The sequence below is a fragment of the Erithacus rubecula genome (assembly GCF_903797595.1).
Source record: "Erithacus rubecula genome assembly, chromosome: 4".
NCBI classification, from domain to species: Eukaryota; Metazoa; Chordata; class Aves; order Passeriformes; family Muscicapidae; genus Erithacus; species Erithacus rubecula.
The window spans coordinates 37133313-37155304 of record NC_136686.1 but is presented as its reverse complement, the minus strand read 5'-3'; the positions used below and the strand labels follow the sequence as shown (position 1 = coordinate 37155304).

General features: G+C 41.3%; 1 protein-coding gene across 2 annotated transcripts in view; it reads left to right on the top strand.

Annotated features, from left to right (window-relative positions):
• The window catches only part of HMGA2 (high mobility group AT-hook 2), a 108293-nt gene extending 98457 nt beyond the window's left edge, over positions 1-9836 (top strand). For both annotated transcript variants that reach the window (XM_079303952.1, XM_079303951.1), the window contains one exon: positions 7939-9836. In XM_079303952.1, coding sequence (XP_079160078.1) covers positions 7939-7986 — 48 coding nt within the window. In that variant the 3' untranslated portion in view covers positions 7987-9836. The remainder of the gene's footprint in view (positions 1-7938) is intronic.
• Positions 9837-21992: the final 12156 nt, after the last annotated feature.

The window sequence follows — 21992 nt, the reverse complement described above, 5'->3', positions numbered from 1 at the left end:
TAGTTTATTAAAACCAACATGAACCCCTCTGATTTTGCTTTTTCGTCTGCACAAAGAGGTGCTCCATGGTTACACAATCAGTAAAGTTTGTGAGAGCATTTCCATTGCCCCATTGTGCTCAGGAGCTGTCGCCTGCCTTTCACTGCAGACCTGCTGTTTAGTCTGAAACTGAAAATTAAACCCAGAACTTCAGCTCTCTAAGTTAAATACTCTGCATTGCTGGAAGCACGCAGCCTTGCCAGTGTCTGTGTGGCAAAATCCATGATCAAAATCTTTAGACATTTTAAAAAGCATTTTACAAGTCTGTTAAGCTTTAATGTTTTTGTTTTGATTTGGCTGGGTTTTTTTTTCTTCTTTCTTTGTTAAAAATAATTTTCTGAATTATACTAGAAAGTCTTATGTGAGCTGTGCTGAACCAGTGAGCCTGGCTCACTATCTTTAAGAAACATGTTTCTCATTTTGGAGGGCTTTTGTGAGAATGGCCAGGGCAAGGTAGAGCCCTGTGTGTTAAACTCTCTCCTTCAGAAACAAAAGCAGGAGGATGAGAAAAGCCAGGGCAGGGCACGGATGGCGGCGGCAGGGCCTGCGCGCCCTGCCCTGCCCTGCCCTGCCCTGGCAGCGTGGCCAGGGCCGCTCAGCCCGGGGCTGGCGCTCGTAAAAACGTCACCAGTGCCCTTGCACTGTGAAAGGCGCTTTTATCTCCCCTCCCCACAGCCCCTTTCCAGCGGGGACGTGGGGCTGGGCCCGGCGGCTGCTGCTCGGCCTCCCCGCATGGCTGGACCCTAATGAGGTGTGTGCGGCTCTTGGCTGCAAGCTTTCAATCTCTTTCTTATTACTTCAAAGCTGCTGCTCTGAGGTTCAGACAAGTTTGATCACTTGGCAAAATCTCTCAGCTGGGATTCAAAAGGGAAGATGCTTTATTTTATTATTTATCGTTGTCGATAGATAGCTCTTCCCAAATTACTCTTGCCAGTGGCTTCGTGGTCAGAGCCGCAATGCTTTTTTAAGTGATAAAGGATTGAAGGTGAACAACTTTTGGCAGTTGCTTCCTGTCTGTAACAAGTGGCCGTTTTTAGGAGAGAAAAAAAAGAGACTAGAAATATAACAGGCCTTACTTTATTTTCCTTTTCATGTTTTAAATTGGTGGGGAGAGGGGGGAGGGAAGAACAAAAGGTAAATGATGTGGGTTCGACCTGCATTTCAAAGCCTCTGTAATGTTTCCCTACCCCAATCTGGGAGACCACTGCTGTAGTCCTTCCTCTGTCACTCAGTATAAAATATGCGGAGAAACTGGTGCTGTTTCAAGTGCCTCAAGGGTTCAAGGGGAAGGCAGATTCACTCAGGTTTACCTGTGTGGGCTCTGCTATGCTTTTTGGGCTTTTCCATCTCCAGTGCCACAAGAAAGCAGACCTAACACAGTCACCCACAGCATTTCAGTGAACTAGGCAAGTCTAAAGATTTTTAAGGTTGTCATCTGCCTTCTTTTGCTCTTTCATCTAATTATGGACACAAATATTAGTGATTAAAGACTATTATTAGAGCCTCTGCTTGCCTTATGCTCCAGTCTGGATTTTGGCTGTGAATGCAGAGTAGTTTACCACTCCTCCAGTTTACAGAATCCACAAGAGGTTTGTAAGAGCAGCTTCTCAAAGTTGGGGTCAGTCCAGCTCAGTTGTATATGTTTCTAACAGCACTGCTGTCTTCTTTTTCTTGATATTTTATTCCCTTCCCACCAGAAATGTTTACACATTGTAGGGTTGAAGCTCTCCAAGACAAAATACATCTCTGTCAGTGTTGCATAGCACCTGCAATTGCTTCAAGCACCATTTTCACTTTTAGGTCTGCGCTTTGCAGACTTTAAATGGTGTTTCCTGCAAAATTCTTCTGACTGGTACTGAGATTTTGCTGAAGATTTTCAGTCTCCTTTTAATCACATGGGGAACAGATTTTTTCAAAGTGTTTTGACCTGCTTAGGTCAAAAAGGCACTTGCTGTACTCAGATGCCAAAACGCGTTTAAGAAATCTGGCCTGACGTAACTTAGACAGCTGAGTCTCAATTTCAAAAGGTTTCAGCCACACAGGCTTTGGCACTGAGCAACTTGCTGCCTTGCAGAAACCTCATTGCTGAGTTAATTTCAAGGATGCTTTAGAATCCATGGCAAACTCGGGCACCTAAAGATGAGGTTCATTCAAAATCATCTGTAAGAGAAATTGAGAGGCAGAACCTCAGGCAGGTACATTTAGGTTAACTAAATGTCAGTCAGCCTAATTCCTCTTTCTGGAAATTCTCAGTGTGAGCCCTCCTGATTTAAAACTGCTGTGTCAGATAAGACCTTTCTCTCAAAGTAACCAGAGAGACTCATTATCACTCCATTATATCAAACAGTTCTCCTAGCAGGAGATAAGCTAGGAGATAGAGAAATGTTTTTGATTCCCCCTTAATCTAACAGGAAGAATAGACTTGAATCTATATTTTAAGTAAGCTGTTCTAACTTAAAGAGGAACGTCCTGTCCTGTCCTGTCCTGTGCTGTCCTGTGGGAATCCCCCTAGGTAATGTCTTGGTCCTCTCCAATTATCTGAACTTGCTGCTTATGGCCAAAACTTGGCCAAGCCTGGCAAGACACTTCCTCCAGCAGAGGAAGAGGGTCTGTAGAAGTGGGTTCTGTGTGTGTAAGGATGGTTAATTCTCTCTGACCTCCACCAGCTGAGTCCCAGCACAGCCCCAGCAACTTCACTCTGGCTGCCTCAGCTAGTTCACTTCCTCCAACAGCTGGGGATGTATTATCCAGTAATCCCCATGAGCAGCCCTTCTGCTAGTCAAGCAGTGCTATTCCAGCAGTAAAAGGAGAGGACACACTTAATTTGCTTACTCACTATGCAGCTAAAAAACCACAGGCTGGTGACCTGCAGGAGTGCATCAGTTTTTGGCTTTGTTTCTTCTATTCCCTTTCTGTCTTTCATAGAATAATATATTATTTATATAAAAGCAGAGTGTTTTTAACAGAAAATAGATACTTCTTTTATACACAAAAGTTTAGGGAGGAACCTTCTTCCTTGAAGGTAGAAAAACCATCTTGAAATATCTTCTTCAAATCAGAGAGCATGGGGATTTCAAAACAAGTCTATGCGTAAATTTCCAATCCAGTGCTATTGTATACATGTGAGAAATTTTATTAAAATTAAAAAGTCCTATTTTTGCTGTCTGTTATACATTGCCTTCCTGAGTGTGAAAATTTTGAGGACATCACTAAGTTAAACTGAGCTTTAGGATACTTTATGGCCCTTGCACTCTTCCCCAGAGCATTAGGCAGCTCTGCACTTGCCCACTACCAAGCACTTGGGCATTGAGGAACTTAGGCAGCAGCTCAGCAAGGCTGCTGCTGGAATCTAAATATTGCTATGCCATCATGTTATGGGAAAATCTGTGGTCTTTTGAAGGCCAACATCTTTACATAACAAAGTGGGCTATTACTGGCTAGGTCAATAGGAACTTAAACATTTAAAGCAAGAATGGTGGTTTCCAGTCCCTACAACTCAATCCCAAACTACCCCATCCGCTGCCACTCTCTGTGTCTTTGTTTATATTTAATGTCATTTAAGTACTGAAAGTTTTTTTCCTTGGGGGGGGGAACCTGTCTGCTCATTGCTCCCAGGGCTGTCCCATCACTTAGTCTATGATTGTAGAAACAGTGGCAGGAGAAGGCAGTGGATCTCAGAAATGTTCTGTAGACAGTGTTTTTAAGTGTCCTTTTAGGCACCAAACTAAAGGATTTGTGCTTTTTCTAGCATGCTAGCAGTTGCAGTGCACAGCAGTTGCTTGATTATGATCTGATTGACTAATGTGTTTAGATACAGAGTTTCTGTACTGAAATCATTCCTTAAAATAATTTTTCATCCAGCAGTAAAAAGGGTTGCATGGCCTTTTCTGTACATGGTCATGGTTTTCTCTTCTGCCCTAATAAATCCTTTCATTGTGACATGTGAAGTATACCTGCAAGAATTTGAGTTCTGAATCCAGCTTCTGGAGTTAAACTTTGCCTTATTGCTGAGTGACACCCATCACTGAGCTCACTAGTGTGCCTTGCAGAGAGTGCAGAGCTCAAAGCAGCAGATCCTACTGTAAGCTTCATGCAGAGCAAACCCACTCTGAGTGTCTGTTAGTGCTGTAAGAATTTCTAAAGCAGTTTGGTGCTTTGACTGTGGAGCAGTTGGGATGGCACTATCCAGTCTGGGCCCTGGAATCTGCTCTAGAAGCCATGTATTCCTATCCCTGTACTTCAGGGACTCCTCTGAAAATATTAGCTTGCATGCCAGGGAATTTCAGACATTTTAACAACAGACAATGGTCCACAGTTTGCAAGCTGCTCTTGTCAACAGTTCTTTTTGACATATCTATTCAAGCATACCCTCTTGGGCTTAGAAAGCAGCCAGCAAAATCTGTGCCAATAGCTAATACTTCATTATAAAATATTAACTCTAGCAAATTCAGAGGCTCCATATGCATATGCTGTGATCCTGCAGTTCATTTCATAAAATAGATTTTAGTTTTTTTAATCTGCAGGTCAGAAATTCATAGGCAGAGAGTGGAAAAATGGAATTGCCAGTGAGTTTCATGGGGCCATGACATTTAACCTTGAAGTTTTGCCCAGGGTATTAAAACAGAACTAGCATTTTTACAAAAAATGCCACAGTTGCCTTTCTGCAGGTGGCAACAAACACCAATAATTGTTTCATCAACAGATTTTGTTGTTATCAGTTTGTGGGGGTGAACCAAAAAAAGAATGCAGAGGATATACAAAGACCAAACTAAGGATGTCTGTTCTTCAGGTCACTAGGATGCTACTGGCTGGTAGTAATTCCAGAAAAAATAGCCTGCACCAACAAAATGTGGATCACCAAATGGAGGTCTTGGATAGCTGGTAGAGTTAAATTTCACCTGCACAGGATGTCATGGGAAAGAAGTCTCTTGGGGTCGGGGCTGACTTGGAAAAGATGCTGATATTTAAATATAGTTGTTTGTGGCACAGCTTCATTCTGGATGGTACCATCTTTGAGGTTTAGCAATGAATCACAGAATCATGGATCATTTGTTTTGGAAAGGAGCTCTGGGGATCATCCAGTCCAACGCCCCTGCCAAGGTAGGGTCACTTAGAGTAGGTGACACAGGAATGTGTCCAGGTGGAGTTTTAAAGTCTCCAGAGAGGGAGATCAACTGGGCAGCCTGTTCCAGTGCTCCACCACCCTCAGTGTAACAAAGTTCTTCCTCAGGTTGAGGTGAAACTTGTGATTTAGTTTATGGCCATTGCTCTTCATCCTGTTGCTGGGCACCACTGAAAAGAGTGGAGGTGGGAGGTGCCGTAGAGGCAGAGGTTGAGTTGAGTTGTTTGAATTGGTAAGTGCTTCAGAGCACCAATCATGTCAACATCAGTGTCTTGACAAGAAACTTACATGATAGATTGGCTCATCTGCAACTGAGCTGTCTTAGGCTTTTGCAAGGAATGAGCAATCTGAGTCCTTTGAAAAGCTTCTCTTCATGAAAAAAAAATATTTCCCAACACTGATGTGAATTTGAAGCCTGTCAGTCTCAAATATTTTTTATTAATTAGTTTTGTATTTACATATTTGGGGGGATTAGCTTGATTTTTAGTACACATATTTGCACGTACATGTGCAGTTGAGAGAACCTTCCTTCATTACAGAAACATATAAATGTATGAAGGAAGAGCTTGTCATTAATTTTCTTGGTCACTACAGCCAGGATTACAAGGGAAAAAAAATACTGTGAGATTCACAGTAAAAATCACTAGAGTGGACAACTTTTTAACTAAAAGGAGTTCTCTTGTGGCCACCCTGACTGAGCTTTGAAGTATGTCCTTTCACATACTTTGCCTCTCCCCCATCCTTCTTACTCTGTGATCGGAAGTCTACCTTCATGGAAAATGAGTTCATCAGGTTTCAGTAGTCTCCTGACAAGCCAAGCATAAAACAAAGAGAGCTGCTGCTCGCACCCACACGTGTGCTGCCGTCTTCCAGGAAATGATAATCAGAGGCTCAGGGCTGACCACAGTGCTGTAAGAAATTAAGCATGTGATCATCATCAAATACCAAAACATGTCTACCTGTATTATGTTAAGAGCACAGAACCCACAGTTGTAATTTTTTAACCAAAATACTTGGCTTGGAAGCAAATCTGGGGTTTGCCGCAATCATTCTGAGTTCTGAATTACCAAGGCTCAAATCAACATATTTTGCTGTGTCTCTCCACATGCAGCCCAAATTAGCCCTCCAGTAGGTGCCTGAAAATACCATTTTTCTTCTTGACTGAAATGTTGCAGCTGTCCTGTTCTGCACAGAAGATAAGCAGGAAAAATGCATTATGCATTAATGGGATTCGATGGAGTGTGAGCTCAGTTTCCCCAGTGCCACCAGAGTAAAATTTGCTTGATCATTTCATGAGTTGAGAATCATTTTTGTTGCAGCACTGTGAATGTAACCCAGCTACAAGTGGACGGTAATTCTTGTGAGGAAAAAATTGTTCATCTGTATGATAGATCAGTGTCATCTGGAATTTAAGAATTGAAAATTCAAGGTCAGAGGGCAGCTGACACTTGATTTTGCTCTCTCTCTTCTATCCATGGCTTTGATCATGCTACATCTTTCTTTGTGCCTGGTGCTCAAGAGAGTACCCCAGGGTCATGGCCTGTTTTCCTTGTCAAGAGGTATAAACCTGCTGGCCTAAATAGCTGAGGCCCAAGCTTTAGCAGGGGTGGGGGCATGAAGGAAGAGGGGGAGAGCATTTCCTTCATGCTTTTCACTTTTCCCACATAACCCAAAGCAGACTAAACAAAACCAGTGTGAAATCTCATGGCTTGATGCTGCTATGGTTATATTTTTTAAGCTGTCATCCGTTCATTTATAGTTATGTTTATTCCCTGGATTTACAGCTTTTTTTCAGTCTTTTCTTGCAGGGAGGTGCAAGGGGAGGTCGAAACCTTTTGAAAGGGGATGGCAGTAAGCAGTGGCCTATGATTAAAGCACTGTGTTTTTCCTTGATGCCGCTCTCCGCAGCAGTGTCACACATGGTAGCATTTAGGAGCCCTTCACAGCTGAGGTGTTTCAAACACTAATGAATGGAAGTTTGGTCGTATAAGGCAGGCAAGCTTTAAGGCAAGCTTTGCTGAATGGTGTACTGTAGTGGCCTGGGAAAGGAAGAGAGTTATAAATTGTGTCAGTTAGCCACCCAGACAAAATGAAGCCATGTGGAAAATCAAATCTATTAAAGTATGAAGACTGTTATAAGCTGTTTTAAGCTGGTCATTCTTCAAAGGTCTCAGTTGGCTGAGGGGATGAATTCCTCTTCTTCCTAGATCTTTTTCACGTGCTGTCTTAGGCGATGATGTTCAGTGTTTGATAAAAAACAGCTTTTCATTGACAGCCCCTTTTATGAGAAATATTAGTTGCCCTGAGTTCACCACCCATGTCCTGAAAGGTATTGAACATTTGTTTAAAAAGCAGAATTAGAACATCACATTTGGTCGGGCTTGCTGAAGGCAAATATGAAGCAGCACTATGGCCAATGAGGAGGAGAAGGCTTCCCAGAGCAACTGCTTAGGATTGCACCTGTGCTTAAAATGCTTTCCATTTTCTAGCTGCCCATGTCTGCTGGCCATAAAAGGCTCATGACAAAGCATGGCACGGAGTGCTTTATCTTGACATCTCGTGGAGTAGAAGAAAAGCCTTACAAGGCAAGGTGGGGGGATCAGGGAGCAGGGTACCTTCCCTTCTTCCTCAAGGTGGCTTCTCGAGATGTCATAGGAGCTGTAAAGGGCATTTTATTAGTTCAAGAGGTAATTGTCAGCTGCATGAGGGACAACTGAACTGGCAGCTGAAGATGCATGGTCACCACGGTATTTATTATTCCTATTTGTGTGTTCTAGGAAGAGACTGAAGAAACATCCTCACAAGAGTCTGCAGAAGAAGACTAGGAGATCACACCATGCAATTTCTACCTCATCAGCAGTTGGGTCTTTTGAAGGGAGAAGACACTGCCTTGACCACTTACTTTCTATTGCCATGGTCTTTCCACTTTTGCCTGGGGGGGGAAAAAAAATCACATAACCTTAAAAAGGATTTGACTAATCATCTTCTTTGTAATCCCTTCACAGTCCCAGGTCTAGTGAAAAACTGCTGTAACACAAAGGGGACACAGATTAATGATGCAACTTTTAATTACTGTTTTCTTTTTTCCTAACCTACTAATAGTTTGTTTGAGCTGCTAAGTAAGGGTGAATGGGTCAAGAAGAGCTCCAAATCAGGTTTATGTCATTCACTGCACTGCGTATAAACAAGAAACCTGTAACATAGTCATTATAATGGGCATTGAAATAGGAAAGGCTGGGTGTGTAACACTTAGGCCTTACAACACTTCCAGCAACCCACTCCCTACTTAGTGAAATCCCTGTTTTAGAACACCAAAGATAGGGGATAGATACTATTCTTTTTCTTTTGTAATCTTCTTGTAGACTTGTACTTGATTTTTTTTTTTTTTTGTAAGACTTACTATTATTTCGGGAAAAAAATGAAAGCTGATCTTTTATTTCATTCAGCTGGTAATCAGAAGAAAGAAATCAACATGAAAAAGGTACTTTCATTTTGCAAAAGGGAAGAAAGACAAAGATACGTTGTATAGTTACAGATACAAACATATCAGCACAAGCAGGAGTAAACAAAATGAACAGTCCTTATCATCTGGATAATAGGAAGCTGGGGAGTTGGCTTTCTTAGAGTTTTCTGTGGAAACAAAAATGACTGACACCACTCTTCAGCCATTAATGAAAAAGTCTTCATTGATAAAATTGTTTTAAAACATACAGAAAGGTACCTAGAAATTAATCATAAATGTATCAGAACACAAATAATCCAGATTTTTGCTTAGTTTATACTAATTCCACTTGCCCCATACCAGTATTTTGAAAGAATTGAATCTTTCCTCATTACTCATCAGCCACAATATAAGAATGAACATCGTGTACCTCAGCTAAGCTCGTGCATTACTTTAAGCAACATATTTTGACATAGGATGGTTCACTGAGCACATCTGTGCCAGTGGCATTGCTCCATCTTTTCATTCAAAGCAGCACTTTTAGCACCAAATGCAATATTACCCCACTATTCAATACTACCTCTGATTTTTACAAATAACTCAACAGACTGATAAATACATGCTGCTAAACACATTCAATGCAGGAAGTTTTTACTGGGTAGATAATCATGAGTATCTGCATTTCCCCCTTATTTCTATTTCAACCTTTTTGCAGTTAAGGAAGCAATGTCTTTTTTGTGTTTCAGCATGATTATGTGTTTTTCTTTCACTTGGTTTGTTTGATTTTTTCCTTTTTTTTTGTGTGTGGGTTTTTGGTTTTGGTTTTGTTTTGTTTTATTTTATGTACTTACTCTATTCTCTGCTAGACTTCTGTGTAATGTACTGTTAACTTGAATATATTTTTGTATTGAATTGCTGATAGGTTTGTGAGGATAATTTTCTTCAAGGACACTACATTACAGAAAAAATTTAGCTGTAAAGTTTAAATATTACTGTCCAAGTTTGTACCTCAAATGAATTGTTTAAAGAAATGGACTAATTGATTGACAAAGACCTACCTCCAGACTTTAAATGGAATGAACTTGTTACTTTCAGCATTAGTTTTGAGACGTTTGAAACAGTTAGGACTGCAACTAATCCCTAATTCAAAATTATTTTTGTAAAATAACTTGTGGAAAATGAACACATTTTAAATTACTTTCATATTAAAAATAAAAAAAAAATGAACAAAAAAAACCTTCAAAGAAACTTGAAGCTTTGTAGGTGAGAAGCAACAAGCTCAGCTTTTGCATAATGCAATCACAAATATGTGTTTTTAAAAAAAAATTAGTAGATTGTAAGAAAATACTTGACAAGTATTTTCGTGTATTTTACACAAATGTGATTTTTTAATATGTTTCAGCCAGATTTATTTTAAATGCTTCTTATGTAGAGGTTTTTTATTCTCCCCTCTCTCAATTTTGTTGTTCTTTCTCTCTGTCTCCCCTCCGCCCCAATTTCATTTTCTCTATTTCTGTTTTATTTCTCTTCTTCCTCTCTTTCCTAGTCAGTACTTTGTACCATTGTATTAATAACTGGGCCAGGGGTAGTTTCTCAGGAAGGCATCTGTTGGTATGGCTTTAATATGGAGCCAAATACAGTTAGAGATAACAACTTACTGGCTTCTTCCAAGGGGCACTGTCAAGAAAAATGGACCTCCACGAAAGATTGTGCAGGGTTCAGTGATGGAAATTGCTGGGAAAGAGCTGATTGGAATATTACAACTAGACATGATAATATCAAGTGAAAGAGAAATAATCCTAGTACTAACAGGCCAAATCCAGTGTCACTTTAAGGCAGTAATACGAATTTTGCAGACTTCAAAGGGCATCAAATCAAGCCTTAGCAAGTCCCTTTCGGGGTCTGAGGGGTTTTTTTTTGCATTTTTTAAAACCATGGTATTCAGTGGATGACAGAGATATAATTGCTCTGTGTGTGTCACTCTTCAACCTCTGAGAGACTTACCACTCTGATGAACTGAATCTTACATTTTCTATATATTGTAGTACAATCAAAACACATTACTACCTCTTAGGGCCTACTATACCTCATTTTTTCAGACGGAAAAAATTGCATGTGGCCATTGAGTCAGTGAGAACATCATAAAATTTTTTTATATATATAGTTTATTTTTGTGGGAGATAAATTTTATACGACTGTTCTTTGCTGTCATTGGTCACTGCTAACTATGACTGGACATTTAACTCTTCTACCATTTCTGCAAGAGAGGTGTGTTTTGCAGGAAAATGCTTCAAGATGTTGAACTACAGTTTACTTTTCCTTTTGAGTGTCTTCTAACTTTGCTTTGTTCCTCATGTAGAGTTGCTGTCTATGATTGTACTTCAAATCGCTTGCTTGTTGAAAATGTTCTTTTAATGGTTTATCACAGTCTGTTCAGCACAATAAACATAATAGCCTCTGTGATCCCCATGTTGCTTGATTCCTAGACTTTTGTCACAGTTCCATAAAATGGGTAATAAAGTTTGGTCACAATGACCAAATTTGTAAAATCTTTGCATGCAAGTAGTCTTTTTTTTTGGTCCCAGGACCATAGGCATGTGCATGTGACACACACATTCCTTGTCAGCAGTTGCTGTGCTGATCTAAGGGCTAAACTGGGTACTGTCTGGGGCACAAATTGAAGAGCTCAGGAAACTATTAAAATCTCAGCTACCCCCAAGATTGTCACAGGTAAGGTGGCAGGACTCTTCTCTCTTCTCTTCATTTCCTCTTACATGGCCTCTTGGCCTATTATGGTGAGATTTAAAGTCATAGAATCATACAATATCCTGAGTTGGAAGGGACCCATGAGAACCATCAAAGTCCAACTCCTGGCACTGCACAGAACAGCCACAAGAATCGCTGCATGTCCCTGAGAGCATTGTCCAAATGTTTCTTAAACTCTGCCAGGGTGGTGCCGTGGCCACTTCCCTGGGAAGTCTGTTCCTGGGCCTGACCACTCTCTGGGTGAAGAACCTTTTTCTGATATCTAACCTAAACCTCCCCTGACTCAGCTTCATGATGTTTCCTGGAGTACTGTCCCTGGTCATGAGAGTGAAGAGATTGGTACCTGCCTCTCTGCTTCACCTCATGAGGAAGTTGAAGACCACTAGGACATGTCTGTGCCCTCAATCTTCTCTTTCCAGGCCAAAGAAGCCAAGTGATCTCAGCCTCTCCTCACACAGCTTCCCCTCAAGGCCCTCCACCATCCTCACAGCCCTCCTTTGGACACTCTCTAATAGATTTATATCTTTTCATATTGTTGTGCCCAAAACTGCATGCATGAAGCCTTGCAAGTGCAGAGCAGAGTGGGACAAACACCCCTGATTAAGTCTGTGGCACATGTCCACTGATTCATGTTGGCAACCATTCCTCTCTCACCTAAGGGTTTGTGCAGTTATTATTTCCTGAGATTGTGGGTTTGCACATTCTTTTTGTTCATTCATTTGCAGACTCTCCACTCTCAATGTCTGTCTTCCCAAGGGCTTCATGACATGTTCCCTTTGGTCTCAGTTACTACAAAATAAGATCACAAAAAAAACCCCACTAAGTAACAACACCCATTCACTCCTGTGTCAGGTGTGAGCAATTGCATTCATCACATTATATGTCCTCTTCTGCTTTGTCACCCTGCTTAGTGGTATTAAAAGATCATTTTAGTGTTCAGTCTTCCTGGTGGTCGTCTTCCCTGTGGTTGCCATCACTTGTCTCTTCCTGTTATTTTATCTGATGGGATGCTCCAGCTGTAACCCACCCACCTGATGGGTCAGCCAAGTGGCTGAGCTGCTACTCTGTGCTTAACTCCCCTCTACTTCTTAGTCATTCATCCAGCTTGCTTCACTCCCACTTCCCTTGTCAGGTCATCTCCCAATAAAGTTCTGCATGCTTCATTCCACAGTGAGACTATTTGTGTGTATAAAACTAATTGGCTTCTGCAGGATCAAGGCCTGAATTTGTCTAGCAGCCAAGAGTGCTTTATCCAAGATGCCTGTGGCAGGAGTCATATTAGGTTTCTGTTTTTGCTTTCCTCTGCCATCACATCTCATCCACACAATTATGAGGAGGAATTATTGAAATCTGGTGCTGCCAGTGCCTTGCACAGCTGTTTAATTGTCCATAGCTCTTTTCAAAACCAAACCATCTGGTCTGGTCATCATTAGAAACAGGACCCAGAGCAATGGCAACAACATGTTCTCTTGATCACACAAGAGAAGTCAGATTTGTCCTGCCTCACACTTCACCTGAAGCTTGAATGATGCTTTCACCCCAGCATCTCTGCATACAGGGATGTCAAATTTTGCCTCTCAATTTTTCATTTTTTAATGTGCCACCATCTTTATGATTACATTAAGTTTTAAATATGCAGAAGTGCTTAAGCATTGTCATGGTTTAGGAATGGCAGTCCTGCTCCCTCCCTCCAGTGAGAGAGACAAAAGGCAGAGATTATGAGCTAAGAACAATTTACTGGAAACAGCAATGAGATAAAATAAGCAGTAATAGCAACAATATTAATAACAACATTGTACGAGAGAGGCTGTTTTTTGCTTGCAAATTGTTCACCCACTGACCTGATGCAGCATGACCCTACAATCGCTAAAAATGGCAGCTGGACCCTCTGGCACCTGCTTTTACTCTGACTACAATCCCTTCCTTCTCTGAAGTGTGAATCTCTTGCTTTCACCCACCAGTGATGATGTGTGTGGTATAAAACAACATAGACATCCCACATAGCTCCAGGCTCTGCACCCTCACAGCTACTGAGAAAAATTAACCCTGTCCTTGGACTAAACCAGGACAAGCATGTAGTCTTTACACAAACAAATAAAGGTCTGATTGCTTTATGCCTTCTCTTTTCAGAAATACTACCAGTTGAAACTTTAACGGTTTGTCCCCAGAAGCTGTGGATACCTGGTCACTGGAAGTGTTCAAGGCCAGGTTGGATGGAGCTTTGAGCAACTTGGTGTAGTGGAAAGTGTGCCTGCCCATGGCATGGGGCTTAGAATCTTTCAGGTTTTTTTCAACCCAAACCATCCTGTGATTCTGTGGTTTATTATATCTACTTGCTCTGTGGAATGAGTGTGTGTCATTGTGTGTTGAATACCTTGTCTGAACAATATAGACATGGAAACACTGGAAGTCAGATTGGACAAAGCTCTGAACAACCGGATCTAAGTGAAGATATCCCTGCTCTTTGTGGACTTCTAAAGGTACCTTCCAACCCATATGATTCTATGATCTTGCTGCCTGGACTTTTTACAACAAGCAGAGTCAATTTAGGCTAATGCTCTTCCTGCCTGGCTCCAAGATCCATGGGCTTTGTGCCATGCTAGGACATGCTAGTGACGGGGGAATCTCAATCCTCCTGCCACCCCACCTCACTCAAGTGCAAAAGGAGGGAGCATGCACTCCACCTTGCTTCCAGATGTCCCTGGCATGCAGGTCCTGCTCTAGCTGAGTTGCTGTTCCAGCCATCCTCCTGTCCTTCAGTTAGAATGATGAGTTCTGTTGCTCTGGACTGATTCACCTCCATGTGACAATAAGGGTTAACATGCCTTTTTTTTTCTTCACATCTTTTACTTCCTTTTGCCATTCAAACAACCTTTCATCCTATTTGATATGTTTCTCACCTCTTTCCTTCCCATGTGTGATTTAAGGCTTTTCCCCTCCTTTATCGCTCTAAACTTGCAGTGCACTTGTTCCTGTATTCAAGAGAAAGAAATCATCCTCCTGTAATTAAAATCCTCTGAAGATACATGAATGTAATTATGATTACCCAGAAGTTAACAGTCTACTGTAGTAGCAGTTTAAGTGGAAAGCAATCTGCCTGTTTACACTCTAAAATGAGACTGCAGATGGTTGTGCCCCAAACCTGCCACACGGGATTACAATCAGCTTTTATCAGCTAGAAAAAGGGGAAATTGAAATATTAGCAGATAAGATACAAGCCTTAACAGTGCTTCCCTACTGAGATGGGGCCAATTAACCACAGCTAAAACATTAGCATTGTCACATAAAGGAGGAGCTTTACATTGTTAATAATGGCTAGGGTAAAATTGGAGCTGGAATCCAAATATATGCTACATTAAGGCATGCTATTAAAATAATCAGTGAAAGAAAATAACAAATAAAATTGGGTGGATCTGAAAAACCAATAGCAGGCAGGAACATTAATTACCCAGAGAGGAAATTTAGCAAAGACAGAAGTCCCATCAAAAAAAGAGATTGCATTACATTATACATGAATGTCAGCTACAAAATATTCTGTGGGACCACCAAAGATTATGATTTTAATTGAAAGGGGTTTTAATTCAGAAAATCTATTAAACATATATAGTCCCTCAAGGCATTTTGTTCTTAGTTCAGGGAGGAGGAAGAAAAATAAGCACATTTTTATTACAGTGGAACACATTTGCCATAAAAAACATAGTTTGAGCAATATAACATAATAAAAAGTAAAATTTAAATCAACATTTGAAAACAAATCAGCTCAGCAGATGCACTGAAGGAGTTGCTTTGGACCTGCATAGCAGCAGAGTATTGTTTTTGAAGCTACATTATGGTCTAAGGCCTGATATGCTCAGAAGGTGTTCACAAAGAAATTGCTGCTCCTAGACTGCAGCTGCACTTGGGTCCAAAACAAACTAATATCAATCAAGAGGGCAGTTAATAAGATGATTTTTGCAAAAGGTTCGTAATATGTACAGTCTGGGATGGTTTAGGTTTGGTATTTTTATCCCAAGAGATGGTAAAGTCAATGATATTCAAACCCTGGGGAATATCATCCACTGGGGTTCCCTGTGTGATCCAGGCCTTTGGTCACCCCACATGTGGCTGTTGTGTTATCAGCAGTGCTCTTGAGATCCACCTCACTGCCCAGTTATGGTCCCCACAGCTCCTAGAGGAGCCACTGACTGGTCAATAAATTACCCTACATCTCTGCAGAGAGAAAGGGAACTTGCCCTAAACAAAGCTCTGTGTGGGAAAAACTAATGATAAAGAACTTGTGTTGGAGATGGCCATTACACAAATCCCACTCTCACTCTTGCAAGCAGTTTACAATCACAAGATGCATCTCTGTTTGGGTTTTGGTATGTGGAACTATAGGACCATAACTGCACTTACATCTTTTCAACAATAAAAAAAATAAAATAAAAAGACATTTTTCAAAGGCTACTGATGATCCTCCATCACTTATGTCCCCAACACACCCAACAAAGTGTTATATTGTATTTACAACAGCAATACAACAATTTCACAGCATAGAATGAATGTCAGACACCTTGTGTTTTCCAGACCAATAAAGACATTTTTTTCATAAATTAGGTCCAATGCATCATTATTCAGAGGTTAGGGGGAAGACCTGTTTTCAACTAAAATCTTTAGAACTAAATTGTTTCATCAGTACTTAATTGTCTGTGCTGGGAATGAAAGCTGTCTTCCTTCTATCAGAATTTGACACAAAACACTTTGGTTTGGTTATGTATGAGTGTATTTTACATTAAAAGAATCCTAAGCTTTCTTAACCAATACACTCAATTAAATAGTATAGCACTTGATTTCAATAGGAAATAGGCTTAAGAAAGAAAGATAGGAAGATTTCATTTCCTGTGGAACACAGGAAGCATTTATAATCTTCTGTCTATCCCCTTTTCCTTAACAACTTCAAGGCTATTTCAATTCTTTTTAGAAATTAGCCTTGACCTGTAAAGGATGACTTCTATTATTGCCTTTTCCTCCTGAAGGCTTGACTAAAATCAGCTTGTAATGCACAGATTTACCTTTGCACTTCTCTGACCTCTACATTATGGGGAATCTGAAGGCCTTAAATTCTTAGGACATGCAGCCCTGAAAGTAATTGGTTGTGGATAAGCAATGGCTTTTCTGGTAACACAAAAACCTGCAAATCATGAATATAATAGCACATAATAGACACAGTCCAGGGTGCATACAAATTACAGATGCAAGGAAGAAAACAGCAATGGGGAGGTGGGTGAAATCTTATTGGAGTTGCTTATGGCAATGAGTTTTAGGGATAATTGATGTATTTCATGGAAGTGGAGACCAGCTAAAGTTGTGACCTCTGCTCCATACACAAAACCTAGTGAAAGACATTTTATTTATTTATTTTAAAATGTATTTAGTAAATTATATGTCAAAAAAAGCACAATAAGAAAAAAAACAGAGGTGGAGAAAAGAGAGACAGAGTGGGGCAAATAGCACAGTGAGCATGGCCAGAAGAAAGCTTGGGGAGAATCCTTTTGGCCAAAGTGCTGACTGCAAAGACTAAACCTATGAGCAAAGAAGGTGTGTATGGCTCTGCTCCTGCTCTCCTCAGGAGACAAACTCAGGGTGCTCTTCATGAAGGTTTAGGACAAGAAACTCCAACTCAGTTTGTCTTTCTAAATAGGAACTGCATGCAGGACTCTGATGTTTGGTTAATTGCTTGATATGAAAAGTGTTCAAAAACAGTCCCATGCACATATGCAGAGCAGACCAGAGGGCATCCCAAAGAGTATCAGCAGGTTGGAACCACTGCCCCTGCTCACATCAGCTGTTTGAGATGGAAAGCTGCTGATATTGTGCTATTTACCTCACCTGCTTGCTTTCTTTATGGAAATTCAGAGCCTAACACACAGCTCTTAGTGAAGATTCTGTTGTTTGCTTAAGTATTGCTGTGAGCAACTTCAGAAAATTAAAAATTAGGTAACAGATCAATAAGCTGTTCAGAAGTAACCACTGCCTGTCTGCTCCACACTATCAGAGGTGGCACAGCACCTTTGTTACACTCTACAAGAGTTTCTTTGAAATACCCCTACTGCTAAGATCAGGTCTTTTTCTGAAGTGCCTTTGGAAGCTCACAGGCATAGTACAGTGTAAGAGCCTCACTTCAGATGATGCTGATCATCCTGTTCCAAGGACCTGAGGGACTCAGCAGGGTCTGGTCTTGAATTTGGCCTCACTTTAGTTCCCTCCATAAGGCTACTGTGCTGTACATGGAGTGTTAAATTGGTTTACATGAGGTTTCCCTTTCACCCATTGTTGCAGGTTTCGGTAAAACAATCTAGTAGAAATTAAGCAGAGAAAAGACAACCTTCATCTGAGAACTTCTCATTTTTATAATTCAAAGCACCTGCACCAGACCCTCTGTTTTGCAATGGGTGTTTGAGATGTACAGACGTGGTTTTACACTGCTGGGAGTATGATGCATACTCCCAGGGAGGTATGGCTACAGCCACTTTAGGTGAGTGTCTCTCTCTGTTTCCTACTGACAAAAATCCAAAGGCTTCCCTGCTCCAAAGGGACAGAATCCCTCAGCAACAGGACCCTGCAATAATGTCAACAGTGCAAAGCTTCAGGATAGACTGTTCTTCTCTACTATATGCACAAGGGCAGTTCAAGACATTTTGAGAGCATCAGTAAGATGAGTGGGTTTACTCATAAACTATGGAGTTGAAAAGGACTGAACTAGAATGGCCACACCATGTTTTCAATTGAGACAAACTCCCACAAGCTAAGGAGGGCTGACCCCAGGAAGCCGTGGGATAGTAGTAAATAAAAAAGTAAAGTGTTTGGTGTTGATGAAAAGTTAGCATGTTTTTCTTCAGCTAAAGGTCAAAAGAGTAGCCAAATTAACAGGTTTTCTGCATTTAGTCAGAGATCTGTGTCACCAAGCTTTAGTCATTTAAAACTTAGATGTCTCATCTAAGTTTTTCATCAGCCAGAGGGCAATCCCTTCCTTCCTAAAATATGAGTCCAAGCTGGGTGGGATGAATCACTCATCCCTCCCTACTGACTGTTCAGGAAGCTGAGACAGTGATGTTAACTTAGCTCAAAAGAAGTGCATATGGGTCGTTTCCAATTACATTTCTTAGCTGAGCACTCCTACTCATGAGCAATTGCTCTAACCCCTGCACTCCTCTTCCAGATGTATCTCCAAAGGCAGGTAAGTCCCTTGTCTTCATCATATGTACAATGTAGGTGCATAAAATCCAGAATCAGATTCAGGCTTTGTGTCCCAGTTTCACAGAAACAATTAAGTGCAGATTGGGAGAGGGACAGGGTCAGTATAGACAGTCATGTCCCCTCTGAGCCAGCACAACCCATTGCCTGGAGCAGACAGGCATTCCTACACCTGTCCCTTGAATGTGACCATCATCAAAGACTAGGATAAGGTTGTAGTTTAACCCCAGATGGCAACTAAGCCTCAAGCAACTCACTCTTCCCCAGTGAAATGAGGGAGACAATCAGAAAAGTAAAAGTGGTAAATTCATGGATTGAATATACAGTTTAATGGGTAAAGCAAAAGCTGCCTATGCAAGCAAAGCAAAACAAGGAATTCATGTCCCACTTCCTGTAGGCAGGCAGGTGTTCAGCCACCTCCAGGAAACTGAACATAATGTCATATGGTATGGGGCATCCCTTTGGTCAGCTGTGGTCAGCTGTCCCAGCTGTGTCACCTCCCATCTTCTTGTACATCCCCAGCCCATGTTCTGGTGCACCAGTACAAGAAGCAGAAGAGGCACTGATGCTGGGAAAGCCCTGCTCAGCAATAACAGATTTGTATTATCCAGTTTTCAGCACAAATCCAAAACTTACTCCCATACAGCTGCTATGTAGAAAATTATTTCCACACATCAAAACCAGCACAGGTAATTTCAAGCTAAGATCTTAGAGGTAGTCATTCCCATCCACCAGTCAGTCATTTCTTTGTTGTCCCTGGTACATTAGGAGCACTAAGGTCACGTGTGTTTGGGGTTGGATGAAATTACCTTTAAAGATCCTTCCAACCCAAACCATTCTATGATCCTATGCTTGAAGTCCTTCTACACAAAGTCATCACATACCTGCAAGGAGATGTTACATGGTCAGTTCAAACCTCAAACAACTGTAAGTACACATCTAAAGCATGGAAATGAAAGGCAAAAGTGCAGAGTCATGTTGTCACTACGCTTTCTTATCATTTTGTATTTGCTTATGGTTTGTGCAGCCTGTGGTATAGCACTTTAAATGTGGGGGGAACAGCATCAATGGTCACAACAGATACTGGAGGAGATGCAAAGTTTGCAGCCTCAGCCAAAGGATGGCTGAGCCAGGTGAGCAGCACCAGCTGAGCACTCAGTGGGCAGAGCCAGCAGCATCCTCAGTGACAGCAGCATGACTGCAGTAAATTCTGGGGTAAAATGATTGAAGGACCTGTGCAGGGTGTTTTAAATTCCTTGTGGAAAACAACCATCTCAGCTGAGACTTGCTGCTTAGTGAGTGCACTTATGTCACAGACAGCAAGGACACATATTTGAAATAAGTCAGCAACTTCTTGGAAAGTTCATCAGTGCTGCTCTTTTTGATTTGGGGCAGATGTCAGTATCTGGGCATGAGAAACTGTGGCCCAAACCTGATCAGATTCTCTCACCTGTAGATTATATTACAATTAAACTTATCAAAACAAGCCACTTCCTGAAACTGAGGAATCCATTAAAGCCAATGTTCAATTTCAACCTACAGTACCATCAGGCTTGGTCCTGCTGCACTGGCTGCTCATGCTGGGTTGACTTTGAGGAAAAATTACACAACTGAACCTTTGGATGAAGTCTAAACCTCCATCTATACAGCCCTGTAAAAAAGACTATAAAGGAAGATTTTTAAATTATTGTCGTCCAGAACTTGATATCGTAAGAATAAAACAGCATCAGAAAATAGCAAAAATATGATGTATCTTTTTCTCTGTAAATCCTTTGTGTCACCTTCCCAGATGGTGTGACTCTGTTTAGCTCAGGGGAAAGCAGTGAAATCACTCTGCCTGATGCCACTGAAGAATTCAGCCAATCAAACTCTGGCCGAAACACTTTCAGAACCTCCTTGTCTGAAAGGAGGAGAAGGAAAATGCACTGGAGTTGCAGGGGTAATGTCTGACAGCACTTCAGATTGGTTATCTGAACACAGAGGTTGGACTTCAATGACATCTAGCTAGAAGGCAAAGGTATATTCTCATTAAACATGGATAAAGGAGGAATGACTGCAAAAGTCACACACTCATTTGAGAGTGAAATAAATGTGAAAAGTTTCATGTCTTCTGAGGTTTTTTGTCATTCATGGATTATACAAAACACATTCATGCCACCTTAGCTATCTCATGGGTTGTGGTATCTTCAAAACCCCATGAAACATTTGTTCTGCCTTCCAGCATTGTTTGGAGTCAGAGCTCAAACTCAGCAGTGTGCTCCAGACTGGGCGTTACTATGTGGATACAGTGCTTACTTTCCCACATGGAATTAATTTCAATGGATGCTATCAATTCTGTAAGAATCAAAAGCTTCATCTTCTCTCCAGCCTTGGGATGGTCTAGGCGAGGCTGGGTGTCCACAAAGGTAATAAATCACAGACACAGGGTACCCCCTCCATTTGAAAAGTCTCCTCATCCATGCACAGTACCCCAAAACCACATCTGGGGCAAACACAGGGATGGCACTGAGTCCCCCAGCTAGAGTCCATCCCTCTGTTGCTCCCAAAACGTGCATACCACCTCTTGCTTCCCATCCTGAAGATGATGGTGACCCCAGAGCTGGGCTGCTGACATGGGGCTGACCAACCTATGTACCCCACACAAGGCACACCTGGGACGTGGTCTTGGCTCTCATGGCAGCCACAGAATCAGCAGAGCCATGCTCTTACTTTCACCACTTTGCTGAATCATAACTTTATAATCCTGCAAGATCACAAGAAACAGCACATCCAGGAAAGAAAAGAAAAATATGAACAGGAACACTAAAACTAATATCTAACAACCAGCTATCACTTTCCAAATATTTTTCTTCTATTAATTTTAAGGGTAAAATCATTTGGTGGTAAATGGGGAATAAACTAAAACCATCTGCACCCTGCTAGGCAGCTGTCAGAAAGCCAAGCAATCTCTTTGGGTATATAGGCCTGATGTTTAAATCCACTGAAGCTGCTCCAGCAGTCAAGCACACTGATGGGAGCCCTTCTCCAGAGCTGAAGAGGCCAACTGTAAGGTTTTGGTATTGCTAAGATTAGAAAGGTGCATTAGAGACCCCACTAAAATGATACAGTTTTGCAAGAGATCAATTGCATTTAGAGATTACTCACTCATATGGCACCCATCTATTTTAGAATAAAAGGAAACCAGGAGGGCAGAGAGGAGATCTCATGTATTGATGGGATAAGATGCTTAGCACACTATGTAATTTAAACACCAGAGGTCTGGATTTGAGCAGAAAGGGAGGGGAGCAGCCTATAAACATAATTTGAGAAGAATGTCTTAATCCTAGAAGAAGTTAACAGATAACCTGATGGCTGACTTTGTCAGTTTGATCTAAGCAGCGAACACCAGCA